General features: G+C 43.3%; 1 protein-coding gene across 1 annotated transcript; it reads right to left on the bottom strand.

The window, feature by feature from the left end:
- Positions 1-12,185: 12,185 nt before the first annotated feature.
- On the bottom strand, positions 12,186-24,530 carry LOC147717220 (keratin, type I cytoskeletal 19-like). The gene is made up of 8 exons (XM_086924169.1): positions 23,821-24,530; positions 20,929-21,011; positions 19,874-20,030; positions 18,769-18,930; positions 17,215-17,340; positions 16,725-16,945; positions 13,968-14,053; positions 12,186-13,218 (listed from the first exon to the last, which is right to left on the bottom strand). Exons 1-8 carry the CDS (start codon positions 24,478-24,480, stop codon positions 13,022-13,024), a joined length of 1,692 nt encoding a protein of 563 aa, XP_086780295.1. The 5' UTR covers positions 24,481-24,530; the 3' UTR covers positions 12,186-13,021.
- Between the last annotated feature and the right edge of the window lie 3,054 nt (positions 24,531-27,584).

Genomic DNA, 27,584 nt, shown 5'->3' with positions numbered 1-27,584 from the left:
TTAAATGCAACACCAGATTAATACTTTTCGGCCTCCCTCAAGATTATGATATTAGAAATAATATTACACAATTGGTGTTTTATGTTCTAGTCATTGCAAGAAGGGAAATATGTAGGGAATGGAAGTCCGCCAGTCCTCCGAGATTTGCGGACTGCCTTAGAAACATCATGGTAGTGAGTAATTTGGATTTGTTGTGTGGTGGAGAGAGAGCAAGTAGGGTATGGTCTCCACTGAAGGCATGGTTTGAGAGCTAATTCGGAACCGAGCCCGATGATTATGCCAGAGGTTTTTTTGGTCTTATCCTCCCGCAGGGCAAGAATCATCGCAAACGGGAGTGGGATGGGAAACGACCTACCTCTGGGTGATCTCCGTTGGCGACTTGCAGACTCCAGGGCGGGAACAATTAAGTCTGAGGTGGTGGCCCGGAGAAAGCCTTTCTAGAGTTATATTTCTGGTGGCATTATATGAGGACTAAAAAAAACCCCAAAAAAGAGCGCCTCACCATTACTAAACAGTGCTGAGGTGCAGGTGCTCACCCCTAAAACCTTGTGAAGCTGGCATATGTGCCACAAGCCACTGCTAACACAGTAAGGCTTAATCCTCTTTCGGCTAACATTGGAAACCTCCCCTTATGGGGTAACTTCTGACAGGGACCTAATAAGTCTCTCATGTTTGGTCTTGTTGGACTCGGGGCGGGGAACCCTTTCCAATGATATATAGGGTTTGGACATTACTACGCTAGGGATCCCACTTTTATAAAGTGGGCCTTTTCCTGCCTACACTTAGATTAGGCTCTGCAGACTCCCCCCTCCCCTCTGCATACTGATAGCCTGCCTGGGTTGGGAGGTGGGAGTGGTGATTCACACCTTCTTCCCTGGGATGAGCTGTGATGGGCTGCCCACTGTAGCCTTAATGGCCTGTCTCTCGTCACTGTGACAGCTGAGGTTCCGTGAATTCTGAACCCACTTTATAAATGTCATGGTTTTGTTACGAATTTGATAGTAGCGAACCATAACTAGTAAGTGCGACAAGTATGAGTGATTTCGTCATGTTAGATCGATGGATTCACTATGTATTTGGGGATTTCGTTCTGAACCCTGGGTTTCATTTTGTGTATGGCAGCCATTTTGGGGTTGCCCTCACATAGGCCGGTGGCTGCGGCCGAATGAGTCTTTAGTACACCTACACTTTAGCCGACTTCTGAATGACCTGAGTGAACTGACCCCGTTGCCTGAAGCTGACCTTGTTAGGCCAGTTCCTTGCCCAGTAGCTGATTGAGATTAGGATCAAAGAACAGGACATTGCTGAGTTTATTGCACACGCACACACCCCTTATCTTGCTTCTCATCTGTTTCTGTTCCTTCTTTTATGGTCTGTTTATGATATGGGTTGTGGTCCTTTTATTTTGGGTTTGTCCGGCTTGTGTAAGAAGGAATGTTGGGCTTTTCTGTATAATTAATGGTGGGCCGGACCACTGAAAAGTGGGTTTGTCATCATGCGATACCTTACGTAATAATACCTATGATTGGACAATTGTAAATAGTGGGTGTTTGTCCTATTGGCTAATGTTTGGCAGATCTTGCATGTCCATGTTAGGCATTTTGCATGCTTGCAAAAGCAAGGACTGCCCCTTACTTTTATGCTGAGTTTTGTAACCCTAAGCATATATAAGGCCTCCGTTCTCTGTACTCCTCAGACTGCCTCATTCAGTTGCTAAGGCTTCTGGGAGACGTAGCCTCACTTATTTAAGTTTAATAAAGAAGTCGTTTCATATTTCAGCTTCTGTGCCAAGTTCTTTATTCTATTAGTAAGACCCCTGAGAATTAAGATTTCAATTCTTCAAATGGTGCGGCCAACGTGGGCTTCATCAGAGAAGTGACTATCTGTGGGAGTAATCTTGTCAGAAGACTGAAATCTACTGAGGAGGACAGAACAGGATTCTACTAAGAAGGTACTCTGTGCACAGGGATTCTGGACATTCTTTGTTTCTGCAGCCCAGTATATTTCTGATCTTCCTGATTTTGATCCTCCACATGATGTCACTCCTGACCGAGAACCTTTTTGGCGTGAGTATTCTAAAAAAAAGACCCGTTAGGTCATGTAGAACTTGACAGTTAGAATTTGGATAACCTTTTGATTAGTAAGAGTAAAATGTTACAAGTGGGTCGCTCCCACGACTTTGTTTGGTTTCTTGGTTTTGATTTGGTTATTGCAATTACCAAAGCCGAGGGGTTGGTTTCTTGGTTTTGATTTGGTTATTGCAATTACCAAAGCCGAGGGGCTCGTACATTTGCGAGTATATCGTTTTTGATAACCCCTTGAAGTTTGAAGCTAGGTTAGTGAGCTATAAGATGCCTGGTCTTACCAACTTTAGGACTGTAGCTTTGGAATTTTGGAATTTGTGTTGGCCAACTTTAGATATGTTTTGGATTTTGGATATGCAAATTGCAATTTGTGTAGGCAGGTAATGAGGGGATTTTTCTCTATTTGGTTTTGTTGAACGGTGCATGTACGAAAAGTACATTAAGCACTACTTTGATTATAATACTTGCATATTGTGCAGTATTTTTGGCATGCCTGTTTTCAAGCTCATATTGAAGAATGTGTTGCTTTTTTTTAGAGGTACCATAGTGTGATGTTAAGTAAATTAGCCAGGCTCCCCTAGAGGAAATATCTAAATAGGTTTAGATTTAGAAACATATTTCTTCCTTGATGATTTTGTATCCCCAGGGAATTAAAATATGACATAATACAAAACAAGGATCCTTTGTTCTGCGCAATTAAGATATGCAGAACGATTTTGTTTGGTGTTCTGCTAGCCAAAGCTAGTGAATTGAGTGTATTTTCGCTTCTTGGACATACATCAGTCTGTTGGGCTGTTTTTGCAGTCTTTTCGAACACTATTGAGAAGCGTTTCTTGTAACTATGACTTACAACTAGTATTTGCAAATGGTTTGGTTCGAGTACAGTCTGTGGGCTGTCCTTTGTTTCTGTCCTCAGTGTTGATTCGTTGGTTAAATATGTGTTTAAATGTCTATGTGGTTTTCGCATTAGTGCAAACTTCTGTAAGTGAATAGCGATGGCGCTATTCACGAAATGCATGGCTGAAGCGCGCTGTATTGTGTGTCCTGAGTGTTTTGACCCCTTTCTGTTTATGTCTGAAATGAGCTCAAATGTGTGTTTGTGTTTTTTTTCATGTTTTCAGTCTATCAAGCAAAATGTCTAAATATTTTAAAAAATAAAGTTAAATTTCACATTCACTAGGAATAAAAAGGCCCCCAAAAACGAATGGTGTGTTTTGTAGAAAAACAAACTTATAGCATTTTTTACTTACATACATTGTGTTACAAACTTCCATGCAAAACACTTCAGCTGAAGTAAATTTTTGCTGAACTCAGACGCTTATTATAGAACATGCATTGATATGTTTTCGTTTATAAAAGACTGCCATTGTGCTCATGTTACAATGCTGAGAGACAAGCTAAATAAACAGGAGTATTTACCCAGCCAGGACTTTGTCCTCAGTTAAAACGGGTGAATCTTTGCATTTCAGAATGTTGTTTTCAAAAGGTTCCAAAACTAAGGTTCATTATTTTGTATTACAGGAAGACATTTCAATTAAGGGTTTCCTCTCTTTAAGCATTTTTTTAAGCATATTCTTGGGTCTGTTGCTAAATAAAAATTGTCCTTTTTAGAAAGAAAAAATGTGGCGCCAAATTTTGTCATGTTTCGAGTTAGGCTTCTGTGCTTAGGCTTATAAATGAATGCGTCTTAAAATGATAGGCAAGGGATGCAGCTTGATTTTATATGTGGTATTATCAAAAATGATTGGGTTTATTAAAAATAATTATTAATTCTGAAAAATAATAATTAAAAATAAGTGCTATAAAATTTGTTTTTTACTATTCATGAAGCTTAATGCTCATACTGTGACCTCCTAGCATTATAATTTAATTTAAGTTGTGTTGCATTGCATAATGAGAACATTAGCATAAGGAATTTCACTTAGCGCAGGCGTAAAAAACTCATTTTTCCAAGGATTTACATGGGATATGTCTAATGTCCAATCTCTGCAATTTGTAAAGAACATTCTGAGGATGATTAATATGTAACACAATTATAGGATATTTATTTTTAAATGCCCCTAATATCAAAGTCAATTTTGGGTAAAATAGACAGTTTAAAACAGCATTCTTGCCATTTATAATTGCTTTAAAGTGCTTTAGGCTTCAGTAAATGCATACATTTAGGTATAATACAAATTTGCAGGCTGTCCCCATTTGGGGTTTACTTTTAAATGACCCAGTGAGATACATTTAAGGTTGATGAAATGAGTACCATTGCAACAAGCATTTGTTCTAAAAACTGGTATGTGTGTTATTAGGTTCTGTGAATTATTTACAGTAAATGTTGTTTAATAATCTGGGAATAGAGATAATTTTTAGCGCCTATAAAGGAGAAATTATTTTTCAAAATAGAGTGAATTATTGCAGGTCAGGAGGAATTAGGAAGGCCTTTTGTCTTTGACAGCCTCAGAATGAGCAGGGGGTGGGGGCTAGGAGAAGCTGCAGAGGCTGGCTCAAGTCGCGCTGCGGTGCTATCTTTTAGTTTCCCTGTACACAATGGAAGGAAGCTGTCATGTTGACATTTGTGACCTTTTAAATTAGGGCCCTGTCTCTGTGAAATGCAGAATGACCTTGCTAAACAGGCCTCTAAAAGGAAGGGTTTCTGGTTTCTCCATAAGAACATCAATAAAATTAAAGAACATGGGGGCATATTACCAAGCAATAGCGATAATTATCGCTATTGCTTGGTTAGAGACAAAAATTTACCACTGAGCTGCGGCGATTTTTAGCGCAAATAAACCTTGGTATTACCAAGGTTTATCGCAAACGCGATAAAAATCGGCCGCAATGCATGAATATCGCTGAAAAGTCAGCAATATTCATGCATTACCGAGCTAATGCTCTTAGCCATGTTATCCACCTCCCATTGGATAACATGGCTAAGAACTGCTCAGGGCAGGTGTTAGCTTTTGGAGATATTCGCGCTTAGCGCGAATATCTCCAAAAGTTGGTAATAGGAGATAGCGATGTTAGCGACTGTTTCCAGTCGCTAACATCTTGGCACGCCCACTTTGCATGTCATTAGTGATAAATATCACTGAAATGCAAAGTGGGGCCCAAGATGGTCGCTATCCCCTACTAGCTGTCGCTAACTGGTGTTAGCGACAGCTAGGTAATAGGGAGATAATTTTATCTCCGCTTTCTTGGCTTTTAAAGCCAAAAAAGCAGAGATAAACCCCCTTGATAATATGCCCCTTAATTCAAAGGGAAAATATTAAAAAACGGGTTTCTTTGAAAGTCCCAAAATCATGCTAAATGCTCTGCAGAACTGATACATTTGTGTCTCTGCTCTAAAAAAATAATGTCTGCTAGTTACTTTTATTTGACAGAAAACGAAGTATTGCATTAAGTCTTAGACAGAAAATAAAACAAAGCCCTTTACTAAAATTTTGAAGGCTACATGCCTAAGTGAGAACGATTTGCCAATTAAGAATTATTTTTCACAGTGGAAATTGTAGGTGCCAAATTAATATGAAGTGTCGGTGAAACATTTCAACTTTTAGATAGTTAAAATTAAGGTGGCTTAATGTTGCAAGCTGACTGACAAGATGGTAACAGTTAAGTAATGGAAATTTATTTTTGTGTTTGTTCATGTGTATCATGTTTTGTCTTCTGATTAAAAGTTATAATTGATATTTGTTTGTTATGAGAAATGTTCCTCTTTTGTGTGTTGTGAATTTTTTTGCTTCTGCCCACAGATCATTCATGGATTGTTCTGGGTGATTTTAAGGCTGACAAGACACGTGATTTTGGTTGGTTGAAACGAGATGTGTTTTTGCGTAGCTTCTTTGGAAAGAAATGTTTATGTGTTTTTTATGTTTGTGTATTTGGTCCTATCATGAATTGTTCTTGCCGGTCCTGTATGTTAGAAGAGAGACAGTAAAATTGTATTTGACAGCAGATATCCACTAACTGGTGATCTACTGTCAAAAGGAGGGTAAGGATTTTAAACCTGACAAATTAAGCAGGCCCGAATATTGGGTTTTGGGCTGCAGGTTCACAGTGCCCAAAGTACATGACATGGTGTTGTGCATCACCGCTCATTTATATATGCTATTGTTTTGTCAATGCTTTTTGTGTTTGATATACAGCAAGTATATCTGATGGCTTGACATGTGCGTTTTGTGCGTTTTTTTATTTTATGCATGTTTTTGTTTTATGTTGCTGCTTTTGATACTATTACAAGTTTACCTATGTTGTGAAGGGATATACATGACGATGCGTATCGCTGCACAACAGTTGAGTTGATTTGCTAAATTTCACAGATATGATATTTTCATTTTGTGGACAAGACAGACAACACTTCATCAGTGTATGTCAAATTTGGCTATAAATAGTATTCAAGAAAAATAAAAGAGATATACAGGATTAAAGTCTGTTACCTGCTGTTAGTCGCTTACTGCCCCCTTCCCTTAAAGGAGCAGGCAGCCCTAGATTTATGTATCCTGATTGGACGTAAGGATAAAATTATAGATCTGTGACTCTTGTACATGGTGGCCTAATTTCTATATCACATTAGTCAGTTTTGTACTGCTTCCTAAGTAGTGTATGGCTTTGTACCATAAAGGAAACCAGGTTTCATTTTTCCCTGAAGAAGGAACTGGAACATTAGCACACTCCCAGACTGCAGTAATGAACTAGGAACCCCTATATTATGTATAATTCCCTTTTTGTATGACCAGATTGGTTTTTAAGAATTTTATTTAGGCCTACTTTGAGGTTTTCCAGTCTGACAGTCAGGGTAGTGTTGGACTGGTTAACTGACTCAATACTATAGTAAGACAAGTTTTCCACTTCAATAGGAGGGAGGTATCTACATGTCCCTGATAATGTGTATTATGCGATTTTTCTTTTGAGATGTCCTAGATAAGGAATTTAGGAATACATAGACTTAATCATGCCGCTATCTACCCTTAGATGATGGAGGATATGCTCTCACACGGAAACCCAATTGAAGAGCCTAGAGGCACTGTTTTGCCTACTGCCTTTGTCTTTGTATTGCCTTTGAGAATGACAGTGTATTCTAGACCAGAATTGTCCCATGGCATATGGCCACTCCTTTGAAGATTGCAGGCCACCTGCTTGCAGTCCCCTTGTTATACAATGAACTGTTTAAAGCATCGCACTTGCTCCATCAGACGGCATTGGACATCACAGAACCAGAATTGTAATGCAAAAGAGCGAAATAGAAGGATTCCTGTTGTTTTGAGGCTTCAGTTTTCCACCTGTCATGTGCTGGTAACCTCTGACAGTGTGCAGTCCCTTGAGCCCCTTGGCCTGAGTTTTGGCCACACACACCGCCTTTTCCTTTGCTCCAATGGAAGTGTAGTGCACCGGAGGATCCATGATTGGCAAAAGGCACTACATTCTGGTGCCCATGAAAGAGCAGCCTGAGCGTCCTCTGACACTGAATGATGAGTGTTGGAGCCTGAGAATGGCCCCGGATCTGCACGAGATGATCTGTGCTCATGATCAAGGAAGATCACGCTATCTGTAGTGTCTGCCACAGAGGAGAGTCACTGGTGCACTGCATTGAAACATTGAGACTTTCAAGTGAGTTGTGAGTGTTTGCCAGGAGGGCACTCCAACGGATACTGAGAAATACTATTTTTCATGGGAGGCTTGAATCAAGAGGCCCAAGCAACAACGGGAGCAGATTTGATGGACAATAGAAGCCTGCCAGAAAGGCTTTTAAACGGACTCTGTGCATAATTGGTTTCCGTGTGATTGCATAAAATGGGTGTTAGGAGGCTGATTCTTATTGTTTTGCTGGCATTGTTTTAAAGTAGTATTCTGTTTAGTAAAAGCAGAATAAAGTCCATTCTCTGTGAAAGAGTATTCCCTTTTCACCTGAGAGCAGTGATAAGGATCGCCACTGTTTCACCTGAATATATAATACATTACTGAAATACATAGGAGCCCTAAAAATGTTACTAGATTATTTTAGGATTTGCTTTTGCTTAGGGTTGTAAAAATGATAATGTGCTTGCAATAGTGGTCATTACTTTCCCTTGTTGTCTATATGTTCTTAATAACGTGTTTTCTAGTGTTTTAAGCATGACGTTGTCTTTTGTGGGTTGGATTGTTTTTGCTACCCAATTGACATCTGCGCCCACCTCCCAACCTAGGTCTCTTCTTACTACTACTTCTTTGCATTCTTTCCATACTTTACCTGAACATGAACTGGTTAGGAGGTCAGAGTTTACTAATAATTCCTTTGTACAGCTTCTGCATCAACACCAGTTAGTAGTGAACACCACTAATTGTTGGGTGTGTGGTCTTATGCCACATACTACAGATAGAGGTATTCCCTAATTGGTTCTGCCATTTAGTTACAATGGGTCTGTATAGGCATATCAGACAATGTTTATTTATGCCAACGAAGTCTATCCCTTGCGTTCCATGAAAGATAACTCGAGTAATAGTGCCTTAGTGAAGGGAATAATGGATAATATTGATATCGATTCAGACACAGACTGAGTGATTGCCTATGTAAGGGCAAAAGGAGGGTCTGAGGTTCCGTGAATTCTGAACCCACTTTATAAATGTCATGGTTTTGTTACGAATTTGATAGTAGCGAACCGTAACTAGTGAGTGCGACAAGTATGAGTGATTTCGTCATGTTAGATCGAAGGATTCACTATGTACTTGGGATTTCGTTCTGAACCCTGGGTTCCATTTTGTGTATGGCAGCCATTTTGTGGTTGCCCTCACATAGGCCGATGACTGCGGCCGAACGAGTCTTTAGTACACATACACTTTAGCTGACTTCTGAATGACCTGAGTGAACTGGCCCCGTTGCCTGAAGAGGACCTTGTTAGGCCAGTTCCTTGCCCAGTAGCTGATCGAGATTAGGATCAAAGAACAGGACATTGCTAAGTTTATTGCACACGCACACACCCCTTATCTTGCTTCTCATATGTTTCTGTTCCTTCTTTTATGGTCTGTTTATGATATGGGTTGTGGTCCATTTACTATGGCTTTGTCCGGCTTTTGTAAGAAGGAATGTTGGGCTTTTCCGTATAATTAATGGTGGGCCGGACAACTGAAAAATGGGTTGTCGTCATGCGATACCTTACGTAATAATACCTATGATTGGACAATTGTAAATAGTGGGTGTTTGTCCTATTGGCTAATGTTTGGCAGATCTTGCATGTCCATGTTAGGCATTTTGCATGCTTGCAAAAGCAAGGACTGCCCCTTACTTTTATTCTGAGTTTTGTAACCCTAAGCATATATAAGGCCTCAGTTCTCTGTACTCCTCAGACTGCCTCATTCAGTTGCTAAGGCTTCTGGGCGACGTAGCCTCACTTATTTAAGTTTAATAAAGATGTCTTTTCATATTTCAGCTTCTGTGCCAAGTTCTTTATTCTATTAGTAAGACCCCTGAGAATGAAGATTTCAGATCTGCACAGTTAGGTCAGGGAAAACAGGGAACATACCAGAACTCCCTGGACTCTTCCAGAAGCCCCTGCCCCCAGACCCTTCCAGAGACTTCTACCACTTTCTAGCCCTTAGACTGAATGATATATAAGGGGGGGTTCTGGCCTGACTTCTTTGTGACACTGCTGCACCTGGAAGAATCCCTGCTGGAGTGAGGACTGCTGCGCAAGAGGATTGCCACTGGGAAGGAGGCTGACTGCTCCAAGGAACTGCTGTCCCACAACCTGCTGAGCTGCCCTACTGTCTGCTTGTCCTGCCCTGCATGGGAGACTGCAACATCACCACCAGAGTGTCTCCACAACATCCCAAAGGAACTACTTTTTACGCTGGAAGCATCATTTCTATGAGAGACACACTCATTACGCTACAAGGGAACTTTGGCCTAAGAACCTTCCCCCAGTGAATTTTGACCATAAGAACCTACCTCAAGTGAACTTTTGCCATCCAAGGACACTGTGAGAAAGACATTACCAGCAGGAGCCCTTGGCACACCTGAGCTTTTGGTGATTTGATCAGGCCAGGGAACTGGATTCCTTCTTATTGGTTATTGATCTTGCTTGGAAACGGGAATCCTTTTTATTATTGATCAGGCCTGGGAAGTGGATTCATTCTTATTGATTATTGATCTTGCTTGGAAACGGGAATCCTTTTTATTATTGATCTTGCCTAGAGCTGAATTTACCTGCTTTTGGTTCTCGCATATCTTTTAGATAAAGAAATTCTTATTCTTATACAAAACTGGTGTGGTGTTCCTTTTGTGTGTGTTTTAACTGTGTCATCGCCGTTGTGTGTTGCACAAATACTTTACACATTGCCTCTGAGGTTACGCCTTTGCTGCTCTGCGCCAAGCTACCAGGTCGGAAGCGGTGGTCCCTACTTGGACTAGGGTGCATACCCCTGCCAACTAGAGACCCCGGTTCTAACACCAATATAGACAATCTATGCTGCATTTTTATTCTTCTGTAGTTACAATTTAAAACACACCAAAAGGTTTTTGATACCATATTTTAAGGCTATCCCGGTGATTGATTATAAGGTAGCTTATGGGAAGGTTATTGTCTTGGAAGATGAAGAGCTAACCTTCCGGGTCGGATCCTTTTTGAAAGTTGCAGCGCGCACTCCTAACTCAATGTGTGCTCCTTGAAGTCTGTTATTTTTACTTTCGCTTTTTATTGTTTTTTAACATTGATAACTAAACTTCTTGATTAATTTTTGTCTTGCATCTGTACCTTTTTAATGTGCATTGTATTATTGGAGGACCTGTTTTAATTGGATCATTCTTACTGTAATATGTTGTTATTTGACTGTACTTTTATGGATATATGCTTGTATCTGAATAAAGATTTTGAATCTGAATCTGAAATCCCTCCATGTTCTGGTACCCATCTACTTGCAGAAGAGGTTCGCTTTCTACTCTCCTGTGAGACAGTTGCATTTCTCAACTTTTGGGGCAGACTCCTTGGTTCAATCGCCAGAAGTTTAGCGGGAGTTCTTTTGCCCGGATAGCTGCGCTGGCATGGAATGCACTGCCATTGGCCCTACGTGGCGTCAAAGATCCTGCTGAAAACCTTTCTCTTCTAGCTCTGCCTTCTTATTCTGAGTCTGACCCCTTTTCTGGCTCGCGCCAGGACACTCCTTGGAGTATCTGTGCACGTTATAAGTTCATATAAAATAACATTACATGTAAATGCTATGTGAGTGTGTTTCTTTAATCCAATTCCGGGCTCACAGCTGGATCCTATTGGTCAGTGAGCCGCCTGTAGTGTCTAAGGTCTATTAGACACAAGAAGTACTGTTAAATAGGCTTTCGGTCAGAATACAAATGCATGCGAGTAAAGATAGGAGCAAGTTCTAAAGGTGCCTCCCCCATGGAATGGTGGTCACTAGAACCTGCCAATCCCTCTGTGGGATGAGGACCATGTGTTGGATGTAGTTTCTGTTTCTGACTATGATTGGACAGTAACTGGCACAATCTACAAGTTTGGTTGCTCCAATTGTCACCTCTTGCTGTTCTCTACGTACAACTCTATGCCGCCTCAAGCCACTACCTGCCAAATGTACAACTAGTAACCTCAGTGGTCAGGTTTGTTTGGTTTAGCTCCAGCGCCTGGATGCCTCAGGGCAACTGCAGCGCTCTATAAGCCTAATTTTCATTTCATTTCATTTCATTTCAATGTAAGGATGGGATTAGTATCCTCCTTTCTGGCTTGACAAGTGCAAAGTGCCCGCCTCTCACTCTAACAACTCAATTCGATTGTACTGATCTACATGGAGCATTCTGTCTCAAGCATGCTTCAAACACATAGCGCCAAGACACCTCGGCAGTAATGCGCTCTACAAATACCTCCAGTCAGTCAGTAAGTCAGTCAGTCAGACAGACACATTACCGCCATCCACCTATCCACTCTCTCTTTCACACAAACACGTTTGCAACATTGTCCAGACAATACAGTTGAATGCAGTCCTCTCACCAATAGGGAAAAGCTTGAATTCCCTTATATTAATGCTGGTACAATATATGGGGAAAATACCATTTTCCACCAAGGGAGAATCACATCCACCTGTATGCACATAAGTATCTGGAGAAGTCTAAATAAGAGGAGAAACACATTTTTTGCTTGCAAGAGGTCTACATCAAAGTTTATTTGGAAACTGTAGCGGAGGAAATGTCCTTCATGAAGCAAGAAACAATAAAGTCACATAGATAAGAATTTAAATGCTCCTTAACATAAACATTATACCGGTGAGAGGGGGTGTCAGGCAAAGGGGCCCGAAGGATACATCTGATAGCCATAATATGTGGTGATGAGAGTGGTGTAAGACGGAGATCAGTCAGTCAGGAGGGTCTCACTCTATGGTAAAAGTCCCCAGGTAGGAGTGCATGTCTGTTCCCCAAGCATTGACTGTGTGCTAAGAGTGTGCGTGTCTCAGCATTGCTTGAGGGCAGCTATTGTGTTCTAGTTGGTCACTGACAGGTAGATGTAAGGCCCTTTCAACACTACCCAACATGAGGCATGAGTGAAAATCTCTGAATGTACAGCCCCGCACCATGTTGTAGGAGCATATCCTCCCCCCCCATTTCAAATCTTTTTTCAAGCATTGCTTCATACAAGAGCAATTTTTGCAGGAAAAGTAAGCAAGATAGATGAAAATACAATGAAGCCTTTAGAAACTGGACAGTGACAGTAACCCCAGGATAGCAAATGCTCTCATCAATCCTAGTTATTAGATTTCCATTCCAGTGCACCCTGAGCCAGGATCATCCTGCTTGTATCGAGACAAAGAAGACTACATGGTCCAGAATACATTGGAACAACGTGCATGAAAAACCAGGAACGGATACACACTCCGGCTGACCTGGAGCTTATTAGCCCCCACACCACTGTGTTCTCTTAGTTCTTATCAATCTCAGGTTCTGAAGTCCAGGCCGATGGGGGGTCTCGATAGACATCTTATTTCCTTGTCTGAGCGGTTGGAAGCTGGTCTCTGGAGGCGTTGTCCCGGGAGGAGCTGTCCCAGGAGGAGCTGTCCCGGGAGGAGCTGTCCCGGGTGGTGCTACCCCCGGAGACATCCCGGGAAGAGCCGCTCTCTGATCCGTAGGACCCCTGGGACCTGTGGGAGCTGTGGGAGTCCTGGGGACCGTGGGAGCCTGTAGAAAAAGAAAGGGAAATGTTTGAGATATATATCTCACCTGTTTAAATCTCACCTGTCAAGGTGTGCTCAGTGATCCTTCAGTTCAGGGTTATCCCACAATGTTGGACAACCAGCACTCATGTTCCCAAAAGGCCTGCGCCTCGGCTAAGCTGGAAGGGTGGACAGCAGCCTCAGTGGCATGTCAGGCTCCCTTGGCATCTGACTGTCCCTGCCAGAGGTCTAACAGCTTCTCAAGAGCGCCAGGTGTCACTGAACCTGATTTACACATTGGGCTTTACATCTCTCAAGGACGGCCTCTTTTGGTGGCAACAGGTAATATTCCTGTTCAGGTTTTTAAGACTCAGGCACGTTTTCTTTTCATAGCCAAAAAACCCGGGGGCATATTCAGAATTAATATTTTCAAATTTTTTAGTTTATCACCATCTTTTTTTTCTGCTTTATGAGCAAGTGTTGTTGTTTTTATGGCGTTGTGCAAAGTCGGCTGCATTTGGGAATCTTTCATGTATTGTACATCAATTGCTGTGATAAATTTAAACTGATACTAATTGTATCATTCGTGATTCCAAAATTTGTGAGTGAATTTTGATATTTTGTATGCAAAAAAAAATCTACTACAAACTTTGCCAGGACCAGCGATTGGGCTTTTGTAGTTCTTGAGTTTGCCCCTTAAACGTTATGGGCTGTCAGCTCAGTCCTTGAGCCGACGAGTGGCCAGACCCTCCCTCACTGAAGACCAGCTCTTACCTTGTCTGCCCCCCTGAGCAGTGGAGGACGACGAGGACGAGTAGTAGGACGAGCTGGAACTCCCCTGCTTACCCCCATCTTGAATGCTGCGAACACAGACAAGAATAGCAATGAAGTAAACAGAAGTAAAAGAAAACAAGCAAAGATACAAATGAAAACTAAGACGGCCACTGAGGTGACCCCTATGTCTTCTTGAACTAAATGCTGCACAGTTGTTGTCTCGCCTACATATTACAATTGTTTTGTATTGTAAGTGCATTTATATAGAGCTTCCTATCCCTGATAAGGTGCTGAAGCGCTTTTGTGTTGCACATGTTGGATGCTTTGCACAGCCTTGCTAATGTTTGCTGGCATATGTTGGTGCATGTTACTAGCCTTGGAATGTCACTGACAGTCTCAAACTTGATCCCCAAACACTACCCTAGAAACCGCAATCTGTCCCTTTGAGAGTAGTTCACTTAATCCTTTTTAGGGCTGTCTGCTACAGGCAACTCTAGCGTCTGTAAGAGCTCATGTTATCCACACTCATAGAAAATGGACTCCCGTCAACCAATGGCTGGTTTGAGTTAGCTTCCTTCAACCAATCATAAGTTTGGGTCAGCCCCCATGATTTGGTTTCACTTTTCAATCCCATCCAAGGAGCATTGTGGAGTCATGTATTTTGCAATCCTGATTTGAAATTGATAGTTAGTCTAAATGGCGCCCTTCTTGTTTGTGACTAGCCCTTATCTAAGATGCACACCGCAGTAGCCATCTTAGGTGAGGAGATTCGCCCGGAGAAAAGCACTCATTGATTGCGGAGCGCCTTTCCAACAGTACTACTGGAGTGACATGCAGCCATGTCAGAAGCTTTTAAGAGACTTAGGGCCAGAAATGTTGCTGTGCTCTTGTTTCCCATCCGAAGGCAACTCATGATTAAGGAAACAGATCTCTGGAGAAATGGGAAGCACAGTGCTTGGGGCCATCTAGTGGTGTTGCCACATCAGCTCTCTCAGGATAAAAAAGGCCAGGCCTGCTTTTTTGTAAACAGATTATGTAATGTGAACGCAGGGCCTCCAACAAGTGCCGAGGATGTGGCAAAGAGCTCAGGGTGCCCTAGCCCTGTGACCACTAACCAGGGGGCAAACACGCGCATACAACTCCAGTATCACAGCACCTGGGGTGACCTTTGTTCTAGTAATGTTTTCTTAAAAAATTTAAATACTGGTTAACGGAACTACGGGGCATATTATCAAAGACCGGTGTTCATTTTATCGCCGTTTTATCGGCAGGAGACTGCCGATAAAACGGCGATAATGGGCTTGAAAATACGCCCTTGTTAATTCCCATACAAGCCCATGTTAACACAAGAACATGGGCTTCTGTGGGAATTAACAAGGGCGTATTAATAAGCCCATTATCGCCGTTTTATCGGCAGTTTCCTGCTGATAAAACGGCGATAATTTTAACACCGGTCCTTGATAATATACCCCTTCATTCCAAAAGTATGTAATTAACGTGCTCTCTGCTGACAACTGTTGTGACGAGTTCCCCATCGAGTAAGGGGGCATATTAGCAAGCTGAAGTATCACCGCTTTTTCTGTGAATTGTGCCGAGAAAGTGGCGATACTTCCAGCGCCCTATTAACAAGGGCATGCTAACGCCTGCCTCAAGCCCACTTTGCATGTCAGCGAGAAACATCGCTAATGATAACATGCAAAGTGGGCGTTCCCACGTCCAACCACATGTAAAATGTGGTTGGAGGTGGGAACACCCTATTACCAAGGCAGGCGTTGGGCGAAGAAGACCTGCGATAAACTTATTTATCGTAGGTCTCCCAACGCCTGCTCTGACCAGGTGTTAAGGCATTGTTAACATGGGGGTGTGGATCATAACGCTGAATCCACCCCCTTCATATTATCAAGGCACACATTAGCGCGTGAAAACAACTTTGTTTTCATGCGCTAATGTTCCTTATCGCCGACTATCGCCGGATTTAATTTCGCCTACGTGTTGCGCATTGATAATTACGCGCTAACACGGCGAAAAAATCAGACGATAGCCGACGTTATGGAAATGTGCGATGTGCGTTATATAACGGACATCTAGGTAATATGCCCCTACATTTCCAACACGGCTGATTCAACCTTTAACCCTTTCAAGCGTAATATCTTTAGTACCATTACATCAGAGAAATATAAGCATCTGATTTTTATAGTGCTTTGAAACAACACAAACGATGGTATCAAGCGCTACTTAAGTATTATTAGTGGCGCCATCAAAAACGAAAAGTTAGTATGAGTCGAGGGAAGAATAAAGTAGATATCCATCTGTTTCCTTGAGAGTGCTGCACATGACCTGTGACCAACAAGTAGCACCTCTAACGAATATTAGTTATGTTGCAGTAATCTTAGCATGTTTTCTTTTCCTGAAAGATGTAGTTTAATGGCTAAATTATTGATTATAGAGTCAGGAATCCTGGAAGCTTAACCTGGCTTCCGCAAAGTACAACCTGTTTTATCCTCTGCAAATGAATTCATCTCTCTCTCGCTGCATTATTTCTTTTAGTGTCTAACTGTGCAACTTCCAAGTGTGCTAAATGCTGGTGTTAGTGGCTACTTAACTAAACGTTTAACCCGCTGAGCCATCGTGCCATTGATCTGCACGATACTGGTTTGGACATAGCTCTTTTCTGTCCTCTGCTCGCCTGACTCTGCAGTGGTTGGCAGCTCCCAGTAAGACCCTTCCCTGGCAGTAAATGTCCAAGTGGGGACTTACTGTGCACTTCCGGCGTCCAGCAGGCGGCGGTAGGTGGCGATCTCCTGCTCCAAGCGGACCTTGATGTCCATCAGGACCTTGTATTCGTTGCTCTGGCGCTCCATCTCGCCGCGCAGCTCGGACAGCTCCTCCTCCACCTTGCCAATGGAGGCCTGCAGCTGGGCCAGCTGACCGCAGTAGCGCCCCTCGGTTTCTGCCAAGGAAGACTCTAATGCCGCTTTCTGTGGAGAAGAAGGGATAGATTAACAATTTGTCGTGCGTCTCCATGGTGCACCCAGACTGATCGTGTGCGGGACACCGTGCCTCTAATGTCAGTTACTGTTCTGGGAGTTTTAATATTGGTTCACTTCAATTGATCTAATCAGATGCAAAGTAAAGGTCCTCTTTTATTTTCAACGTGCCAGAAATTAGGCGGCAGGATATAAATCTTCCGGCCTCGTGCTCAAGATGGCGGCCATTTTGTGTCTGACTGCAGAGTGGTCTTACTCACCATGCTGAACTGGGCTTGAAGGTCGATTTCTAGACTCTGCATCGTGCGTCTTGTCTCGATGATCTCCGTCTGGTAGGACTGCAGCTCTTTGGAGGCGGTGGTGACCTGGTGGGACACCTCCTGGGACTGAAACACAAAATCATATAAGGCCTTAACATGGTCATATTTCTTAGCAGCCTGGGCGAGCTAAGTACTCTCCTTTATTGTGCCAGCTTCCTACAGATGCTTTACAAACAGTTCAGAAAATGGATAGAGTAGAATGAAGAAGTGTTTGGTCTAGTGGTTTCCTGGTCAGACATGGCACCAAAAGAACTAGAGTTCAAGTCCCTGCTTGCACCCTTGGCCACATGTGTGAACTTGAGCAAATCCGATTCACACATGTGGTGTATCTCTGTCAGCTGATGTAGAGGTTTAGGATTGTCTAGAAACAAGTAAAACATTGTAGATAAGTAGCATACGAAATAGAGATATTTGTATGTCTTGATGAGGATGTATAGCAAGTGCACACGATGCAAAAAAAATATTGGATTGCATTTAATGTTTTCTATTTTCTTTTGGTTTAACTATTTGCCCATGCTCTTAATTCTCCAAGGCTGGTCGTTCCTGAATGATGGGGGTCTATCCATGTTTCCTGAATTCGTGGTGGCTGGTTTCCTAGCGCAAATTCTCAAATTGTCCTTGTCTACACTCATTGCCAGTGTCCCTGAATTTACTGTGTCTATGCTCCTTGCTAATGTGCCTGACCGCTTTGAAAACTTGACTATGTTCCTGAGTTCTCCATGTTTAGACTACTTGCCTGCATTCCTGAACACTAGGAGTCTTGAATGGGTCTAGATTCCATGTCCATGTTCCTGAATTCCCTTTTTCTAGACTCCTTTACTATGTTCCATAACATGCATGCGTCTAGGCACTTTACTATGTTCCTCCATTCTCCTTATCTCGAATCAATAGTTGCTTTCCTGAATTTGCGTTTTCTAGATCCCTTCTCTTGAATTATGCTAATTTAGACTTTACCTGCATCGCAGAATGCTGTGAATCCATGGTGCTGAGCATGTTCCTGAATTACCTGTCTAAACTCATACTCTACGCTCTTAAAACGCCCAGTCCCAGATTCCAATGTTTTGTTGCAGAGTTCTCCCTCCCTTGACTTCTTGACTGCATTCCTGTATTGCTCATGTTTAGAATCCTATTCTACTCTCTTTACAGACACAGGTCCAGATTCCATGATTATGCTCCTGAGTTCTCACAGTCTAGACTCTTGAATAGATTCCTGTGTTCTTGCTGCCTGAATTCCCTACACATGCTCCTGAATTCTCCTTAGCTAGACTCTTTCTCTGCGTTCCTAAATGCCTAACTATTCTGCATCAATGCTGCTTGTCTATGTTCCTCAGTTCTTCTCTCTAGGCTCCTTGACCATGTTCCTGAATTCTCATTGTCTAGGTCCTGTGCCCATATTCCTGAAAGCTCCATATCTAGACTCCTTGTCTTGGATTTAGACCCCTTGCCCATGTTCCTGATTTCTCCCAGTGCAGCCTCCTTGCCAAGCAGGTTTACCTGTGTCTGGAACGATGTCTCAAGTTCTTTCTTGTTTGTTTCCATCATGGTCTCATAAGTGTATCTCAAGTCATCCAGGACCTTCTGGAGGTCGATTCCTGGTGCTGTGTTCACTTCCACGTTGACCGTATTGTTCAGTTGCCCTCTCAGTTGGTTCACCTCCTGCAGAGAAAGGAAGGCATAGGTAGTTTCATTTCGTCACTTTTTAGAGATGTGCCAAGCTTACTACAACATTGAAGAAGCATTTAATGATTGATAAACAGTGCAGAGATGGGGTCACCTCGAATGTGTAATATTGCCAAACGATAGGCAGTCTAGGGCTTGGGTGTCCAACATGTATCCATGTAGGCCAATTTCAGGACAGCTTTTACTCACCATTATTTTTAATGGAATATTGTTTCATAGACGTTGCTGAAACTGATTACTGGCATGGATTTGGCTTTTTCTGACTTACAGCCAACACCTCTAATGTAGGGGTACCCTGATAGGTACTGAGTGGGGTGCCGATGGAGAGATGGCAGGGGGAGGGTGTTTTGGGTCAGCCAAAAGTGGCTGCGTGAATGGTCAGCCTAAAATGTTATAGTGCATTGTAGAGAGAGTGTGGTATGTGGTGAGAGTATGGGTTATAGGGAGGTTGTGAGCGATTGAAGGTAGTGGTAAGCGTCTCTATACCTTCACTGGAAGGTATAGAGACTGTGGAAGGGGATGTGCAGGGCAAAGCAGTGTCAGGTAGATAGTAGGAAGTAGGTATGAATCTTGCAGCAGGTGCAGTGGAACCAGGGCCCAGAGGCCTGGACAGTCCAAGGAGCTCTTTATTATTGCTTTATTTTGCTACCCACTCAGTGGTCAGAGATGTAATTTTCCATGTTTTCATTAAGGACCGTGACCTCCTTGCTACGCCTCTGGTATGATACGTGTACTGGGCAAAGTGCAGAGTGCAGAAGTGTACAGCGGGTAAGTGTTGGCAGTTTGGAAGGAAAGATTGATCATTTATAGCTGAGTCTGAGTATGTTGGGTGATGATGGGCTACATATTCCAGGCAAGACCTTGTTTGATGTCTTTGGATGTAGGCGATTGGTGGCCTGAGTGGAGGGGTCTCTCTTACCTCTTGGTGGTTCTTCTTGAGGGCAGCGAGTTCTTCCTGGAGGGACTCCATCTGAATCTCAAAGTCAGACCTGGACAGAGTGAGGTCATCTAGGACCATGCGCAAGCCATTGATGTCCCCCTCAACGTTCTGCCAAATGGCAAACTCATTCTCATACCTGCAGCAGGGAAGAGAGGTGGACTTTAATCATCTACGTGACTGAGAAGCAGGTGCAGTAATACAGACAGTGGAACAGAAGGAGAGGGAAGAGCAGGAAGGAATATCGGGAAAGTTAGAAGGAAAAAAGAAAGATATTGGAAGAGACAAGCGAGGACTGGCAGGAAGAAAATGTGACGAATAAAGATGCATTGAGTAAGAAAGAATGAATATAAAAGTATCAGGGAAGTGGTGAAAATAAGGAAGAAAGATATTTGAGGAAAGGAGGAAAAACAGGAGCGTGGACAGGAAGGTATTGGAAGAAATGAAAAAGGTAAAGGGAAAGAAAGTTTGATATGAAGGAAACGAGCTGAATGGGGAAAAGGAAAAATAAAAAAAATAGGAAGTCATGAAGACTTTGGTGGAAGAAAGTAAGAAAACAGAATGGAATGAAGAAAGGTATTATAGAGAGAATATAAGAGAGGAGGGCAGAACAAAGAAACGTGGAGTACACAGGGAAGATAGAAAGGGAGTGAGTAAAGGAGAGTCCCAAGAAAGGAGAAGTAAGGACAGAAAAAGAAACTAAGTAATAAATGGAAAAAGAAAGCATTAGGAAAGAAGTCGAGGAATAAAATAGGGGTGTAAAGAAGGGGGAATGGAGTCGGAAGCCATGGAAGAAATATGTAAAATGACGGATTATGGAAAGGATTCAAAGGAAGGATAGTACGGAAGAGAAAAGAAAAAAAAGATAAGTCGACAATGGAAGAATTAGAAAACAGGGGAAAGAGTGGCAGCACAAGCAAAGATAAGAAACTGAGGCAGAGATAGAAACTGAGGTATGAAATGAGGAAATGGAGCTGTACAGAGTGGATCAGATGAAAGATTCACACTTGTAGGAAGAGATTGTAGAGTGGACTCACTTCAGCTTGAAGTCATCTGCTGCCAGCCTGGCATTGTCCATCTGCAAGACAATCCCAGCGTTCTCGGACACGGCTGCGAGGATCTAGGCGAAAGAGGGCACAGGAAATGACGAACAGCACAGCACAGAGGTCTGACTTGATCCAGCTAGTGAGCGCTCGAGCAAACCAAGTCCGTAGATTGGTTGAGAAACAATGGCATGATGAGCAGTACATTAGGGAACAGCCAATGGGATGCAAGGAGAGCTCTGGCGATGTAGACCCCTTCTCTCTCAGCAGGGGGCAGATTAGAGGACTATTTTTACCGGCCACTGCCACACACACACACACACACACACACACACACACATTCACATACACACACACACACACACACACACACACACACACACACACACACACACACACTGCCACACACACACACACACACATACACACAACAGTTACCACCAGCTACTTGCCAAGGTCCCCTGGCAGTAGACCACTCATCTACAGCCACAACAGATTACAACTGCACTCACATACATGTACACTGAGAGACAGAGCAACATTTTTATTTTGACCTATGTTTGTAGGTAGAGCGTGCACATATTTTTATATTTAAATATTCCTACATGGGGAGAACTTCAGCGTATGTATATCCTCATAAAATTAAGAAGAGAACGTTCAACGTTGTTCTACACCTATCAGCTCCTAGGAGAGAGCGTCAGTATTTCGAAAGGCCATGGATGAGCCGAGCTTGCAGCTTCCTTCAACGCGCTGCCACCAAAAGGCCTCACTGCTTCCATGGACTCTTCCTGCTGCTTTTTGACCCAAATCAAGAGAGTTATAGAGGTTCCATACAGACACACGCTTGTATGGAGAGAGCCCTGGAGTATTCCCAGCGATATACATTAAGATGGAGTGACCTATGGAGGTTACCTATTGATATAGGAGTATAAGGTGAACTAGGGAGGCCTTATATTGATATACACGTGTGTAGAGAGCCCGAGTATTCCTATTGGCATAAAATCACCTTGGGAGGGCGATGGAATTTTAATACCAACACACTTGGAGAGACCTATGGAAACATCCTATTGGCACACACATTCACGGGGCTAGGGAGGCTTCTTTTTGACATACACTTATGTTCATAGCACTCTGGGGTATTCGTATTGGTATACACTTGCTCGAAGAGGCCTATGGAGTTTTGTAATTGATGTACACTCCTATGAAGAAAGACATAAAGTCTTCATGTTAACCATCACTTGGGCAGAACTATGGAGTGTTCATGTTGCCGCACACTTACATAGAGAGAACTATGGAGTTTTCATCTCTGCACACACCACAAATATCAGAGAGCCAGGGAGTTTTCCTACTGACATTCCCTTATATGTAGAGATCTATGGAGAACTTGTATTGACATACACATAAAGAGAGCGCGAAGGAGTGGCAGACGGACATACACCTAAGAGTAGGGAGCGAAGGAATATTCAGATTAAAATTCACATTTATTGCCAGAGCTATGGAGTTTTCTTATTGGCCCACATTTACATGGACAGAACTATGAAGGTTTCATATTGAAATACACTTATATGAAGAGAGCTATGGAGTTTCCATGTCAACACACTGACATTGTATGAACATTTGCGTGTTCATACCGGCACACACTTTTATATAGAGAGCCATGGAGTGTTCATATTGACCCAAATGTACATGGAGAGAACTGTGAAGAATTCATATCGAAATAGACTTATGTAAAGAGTGCTTTGGAGTTTACATGTGGAAACACTTAAATGGACTGAACAGGTGAGTTTCCATACTGGCACCCACTTTTCTATCGAGAACTGTGGGGTTTTCATGCTGCTGCCCACTTACATGGAAAGAACCTCTGGGTGTCCATGGGGACGGACACGTACATGTAGTGGACTATAGAAGTGTTTATATTCAAATGCGCTTTTATGAAGAGAGTTGCACATTAGAGCACAATCCCATGGAGGTCGTTGTGGAGTTTTTATAGTGATATACGCCTGTGGCAGACAGCTGTGGGGCTTTCATATTCACACGGAGAGAACTCTAGCTCCCTTCAGGCCTCGAGGTGCTGATTCCAACATCACTCAGGACGTCAAGCAAAAGGGCCCAGCATTATTCACTGTTTTGGTTTTAAAATGACGAGGAAGGAAAGCCTGCAACGCACACAGGTTCTGTGGCGGCGGCCATGTTCTGTCGCCTTCCTCCCAGGACTGGAACTCATACTACATTGGATTAGATGACATCAGAACGCACAAAGCTATCTGAAAGCTCCGGATTAAAAAATATCACCTTCCTGTATAAATCAGTTGCGAACACCAATCAGAGAACAGCGTTGAGGACCAATAGGAGGCCACCAATTGTATACCAACACAGATAGCTTGGAGGATGCTAGGCCTATGTTAAGCACGTAAAACAAGAAACAACGAAAAAGTAGGAAGAAACTTTTTGCAAATATTTGTTTCCCTCTGTACGGAAATGCTCAAAGGGGGAGAGGGGTAGAAACAATACAATCCAACGAAATTGAATCAATAAATGAAACTAGCTTAGAAATGAATTGTGAAAATAAGAAATCGTAAAAACGCTACCTGATCTAAAAAGCTAGTTCTAAACGCTACATGCAGTGAGCAAACATAGATACTCTGAAGCGCTTGCAATACACATCCTTTGCCCCCTCTGAGAGGAATGTTAGAAAGTCAGAGCACAGATTAGATCAGACAGGTGATCTTGCTAGTAGGGAGCATTCTTACTCAGCTGAAGCTGCCAGTATGGCAAGAATAGGGGGAACAGTGTCCATTAAATGGCGTAGCCCTGAGTAGGGAGATGCTTCTACCACATGCCATGGCCACAAAGGACAGCTCTGTAAAGAGTGGAGGGCAGTCTTACCTTCTTCTGGAGATCTTGGATGGTTTCATTATATTTACTGTAGTCCTCTGCCGGGCGTGGGCCATGTGTTAGGTACCACTGTTTTATCTTTTCCTCCAAGTCAAGGTTGGCTTGCTCCAGGGAGCTCACGTTTGTTATGTAGGATGCGAGGCGGTCGTTTAGGTTCTGCATGGTCAACTTCTCGCTGGTATTGAGAAGGCCACCTTCACTGTCGCCAGACCAGGAGCCCATGCCTCCCCCGAAGCCACCACCACTGGAGGAACCGAGAAAGCTGCTTCCGTAGCCACCACCAGATCCGCCACCAAAACTATGGCTCCAGCCAGTATTTGAACTACTGCCGAAACCACTGCTTGATCCACCACCATAGCTTCCACCATACCCTCCTGCACTACCAAAGCCAGCACTCCCTCCTCCATACCCACCACTCAAACTACCACCATAGCCCCCACCACTGGAAGAGACGGAGGACATCCGATGCCCACCACTCAAACTACCACCATAGCCCCCACCACCGGAAGAGCCAGAGGACATCCGATGCCCACCACTCAAACTACCACCATATCCCCCACCACCGGAAGAGCTAGAGGACATCCGATAAGATGAGCTGCCGCCTGTGCTCCCCTTCCCCTTCTGAGAACTTGACCCATACAAATGGCTCATTCTGACGGCAGTAGCTCTCCAGTCACTTGGTACGACAAGATCTTCAAGTTGAGCACAAGTGTACCTACTCGGAGGCGTCCTTATTTATACTCGTCTCAAGGGTTGGACCATCTCGCAATACTTTTATTGGAGTCACCAGCCCAGTTGTCTTTGCCAACTTTTGATCCATCACTGTTTTATTTTTATTTTTACTGCCTACAGAACACTCCACAACATGCAAGGTTGTGTGTGGTTTTTTAAATTATCACTGTCTCGAAAGGTGTAATTTAAAATGAGTTGCTCCTTTAGCAGTGAGCGAAACAATGTGGCCTGCTTCCACCCTGCCACGCCTCACCCCCTACTGCATTTAATCATCATCTTCAGGTTGCACAGCCATTAGGAATAATGGAATACCCCAGGAAAATCCCAGCCCGGCATGATAAGCTCTCTCTATAATCTCCCTGCTTGTAAATATGAGAAGAGATGGGCATTTTCATTCTCTGTTTCTCTGCCAGTCTGAGTGCTGTCAGCATGTTTGCCTTGAGAATAAATACACATTGCCAATCTCAGGATAGCAAACATTTTTCTGAGGATGCCTAACACTCACCTGCATCCACATGCTCTGACTATGAGTACCAGTCTGCGTGGATGTGAGATGTAGCTGCTTCGACCACTGGCTTGGTCTTTGGTGCCCCAGTAAATGATGTTCCTATTCTTGATTTTCAGGCTCGACAAGGCAGCAGCTAGAACAGAAAATACACACGACCTCAAGAAATCTGAAAACTTACTATAGTTTTCACTTCTTGTAGTTTCACTTTCATGACATTTCCACTTGATATAGCGCAACGACACATAGCGAAGATGTATCTCTGCGCCATGCCAACACAGAAACACCGCTATAGCCTAAAAAAGTAATGTTTGAAGATTTTTTTAAAACCAGGCAAAGCCAGACCAGCAGTGGAGATGAAACAGAAGTTGATTCCAAGCCAATGGAGCAATAAAGAATAAAGCTCTCTGTTAGACCTGTCAGCCCTTTGGGTGGTCCCTCCTATTTATTATTTATTTTTATCCCCTTTTTGCCCCTCAATCTTTTTATTTTTGATGCCCACTGGATTTTTGAGGTGTTGACCTAGGGGCTAGATGCTCTTTGCCCTCATAGTCCTTCTTTTTTTCCCCCCTGAGGCCTAGGTGCCTTTTCTGACTGAAAAGTATGGGATACACAAAATGGTGGCTATTAACTGCCATAACTGTAATTTCAGGAAAAAGGCCCATAGGATAGTATAGGAATGATCTAAACCTTCTAGCCAGTTCTAGTAGCCTGAGACTTGCCTATAAAAGGTCAGGATCTAGGCAGCCATTTTGTGTAGTGACCGGTGGTTGCACGGGGTGGAACTGGTGAGGAGAGAGGTGGCTTGAAGAGGAGGATAGCGCACTATAAGGAGACAGATCGACCTGAGGATTGGCTGCTCTCCTGTAATGACCTGACCCCTGTTGTGTTGACCGAACCCTGCCAGGGCAGTCCACGAAGTAATTTTTCCATAGTTCCCCGTGTAACTCCTAAATCCCTTGGGGGTTCGTGCTTTGGTGCCTCGTGGAAGCTGGGGACACCAAATTCAGAGTGGACTTCCCAAGTGACTATGGAACTTGACTCACCCTCCGTATTGCCTGAGGAGAGTTAATACAGCCCATCTGTCTGAGGACTCACCATGAGTGGGACTCGTGGAGCCATCTGGCGTCTTTGTGGTGCCGAGGTGTTCTTTTCCGGCGGAGGTGCAGCCCGTGTGCTTACGGAGGCGGGACCTGGTTGAGGCTCCGTGCTTCCTGAGGGAAATCTGACGTGGCGTCAGAGTAGGCGGGCCAGTGCTGGAGAAGGGCTGGACGAAGGCGGGGACTTCCTAACGTGAGCAGACGGCAGGGAGGAGCTGCCGGGAGTGCCGCCTGACACCGCGAAGACTAACGTGGCAGAAGCCGAGGAGAAAAGCTGTGGCCGGGCAGGCGAGGTAGAGCGGCTGTGAGTATAGCCGTCCCCCACCCCGACTGCGGTTCTGTGCCGCTGCGCTACAGTCCTGACTGGACTGCTTGAGAGATACAGTAAGCTGGGGTTTCTTGGCTGGAGGGAGGTGAGGAGCGAAGCTGGGACTACATCGGGACATCAGTCCTGATTGCGATCCTTTAACCAGGCTGCCGGATAGACCCTGTGAAATGAACTGAGACGCTTATATGTCCCGCAGAAATTGGCCTTTTTGGGTTTTTCAGGGTTCCCCTGCTGGTGTTTTATCGAATGGCCGTAAACAAGAACCCTGAAGTCAAATCTGTGACTTGGCTATGTAATTGTGGGCTCGAGTGGAGAAAGTAAGGGGTCCTAGGAGTTGGTGAGATTCCAAAGCCAGTTGGTTAATTTGATTCAGCAAAATAGCGATTTGACTGTCTCCAGTCAGAACCCTAGCTGCACGCACTGGGAGATAAGAGTGCTAGTACGAAAACTGTACCATCCTGATTATAAAGTTCTTGAGACTTTAGGGGTAGTGTGCAGCTCTGCCTTCCTGTAGAACCAAAATCTGTCAAGTGCTGAAACTTCTCCTAAGGCAGTGAAATGTATGAGATGTTTACTTCAAGGAAAGAATAGATTGCACAGTTCCTTCCAATTGAACCAAGAAAAGGGGATATTGTTAATTACCCACGGAGTGTGGCATGAGATAATAACTGTATGTAGAAATGAAATGAAATGAAATGAATGAAATGAAAATGAGTTTTGTAAAGCGCAGAATAGCTGCCCGGAGGCGTCCCAGCCCTGAAAGCTAACAAGTGTTCTCAGTAGGGCTGAATACAAAAGGACAACTATTTATTGAACAGAAAAGTTTTTAGATTTTTCCTAAAAGAGTACGAGTACTGATATTGAAAACTGTTGGGAACCATAAATCTAACAAAGAGGTTTATAAAAGTCAACCAGTCCTGTCATTTAAAAGTGGGAGACGGGGAATTCTGTACCAGCAAATGCAATGTACTGTGAAGTATTCTTTTTATTGATGCAACCAGACGGATGGTGGAGTTTCTGATGTGAACAGTTTCTCAATAGTCAAATGAAATAGGCAAGAGTATACAGAATTCTTTTATAAAAGTGACCC

Source organism: Lissotriton vulgaris, chromosome 5 (assembly GCF_964263255.1).
Source record: "Lissotriton vulgaris chromosome 5, aLisVul1.2, whole genome shotgun sequence".
Classification (NCBI taxonomy): domain Eukaryota; kingdom Metazoa; phylum Chordata; class Amphibia; order Caudata; family Salamandridae; genus Lissotriton; species Lissotriton vulgaris.
The sequence above is the reverse complement of the archived record's forward strand: the minus strand, read 5'-3'. Positions and strand labels throughout refer to the sequence as shown.

What these genes read in the sequence shown, in the direction of transcription:
- LOC147717220 (XM_086924169.1), bottom strand. Translation starts at nt 24,480, where the DNA reads ATGAGCCATTTGTATGGGTCAAGTTCTCAGAAGGGGAAGGGGAGCACA. An exon ending in TCCAAGATCTCCAGAAGAAG is followed by an intron (nt 21,012 to 23,820) that starts GTAAGACTGCCC and finishes TCTTTCGCCTAG; the next exon opens with ATCCTCGCAGCCGTGTCCGA. An exon ending in GCAGATGACTTCAAGCTGAA is followed by an intron (nt 20,031 to 20,928) that starts GTGAGTCCACTC and finishes TCCCTGCTGCAG; the next exon opens with GTATGAGAATGAGTTTGCCA.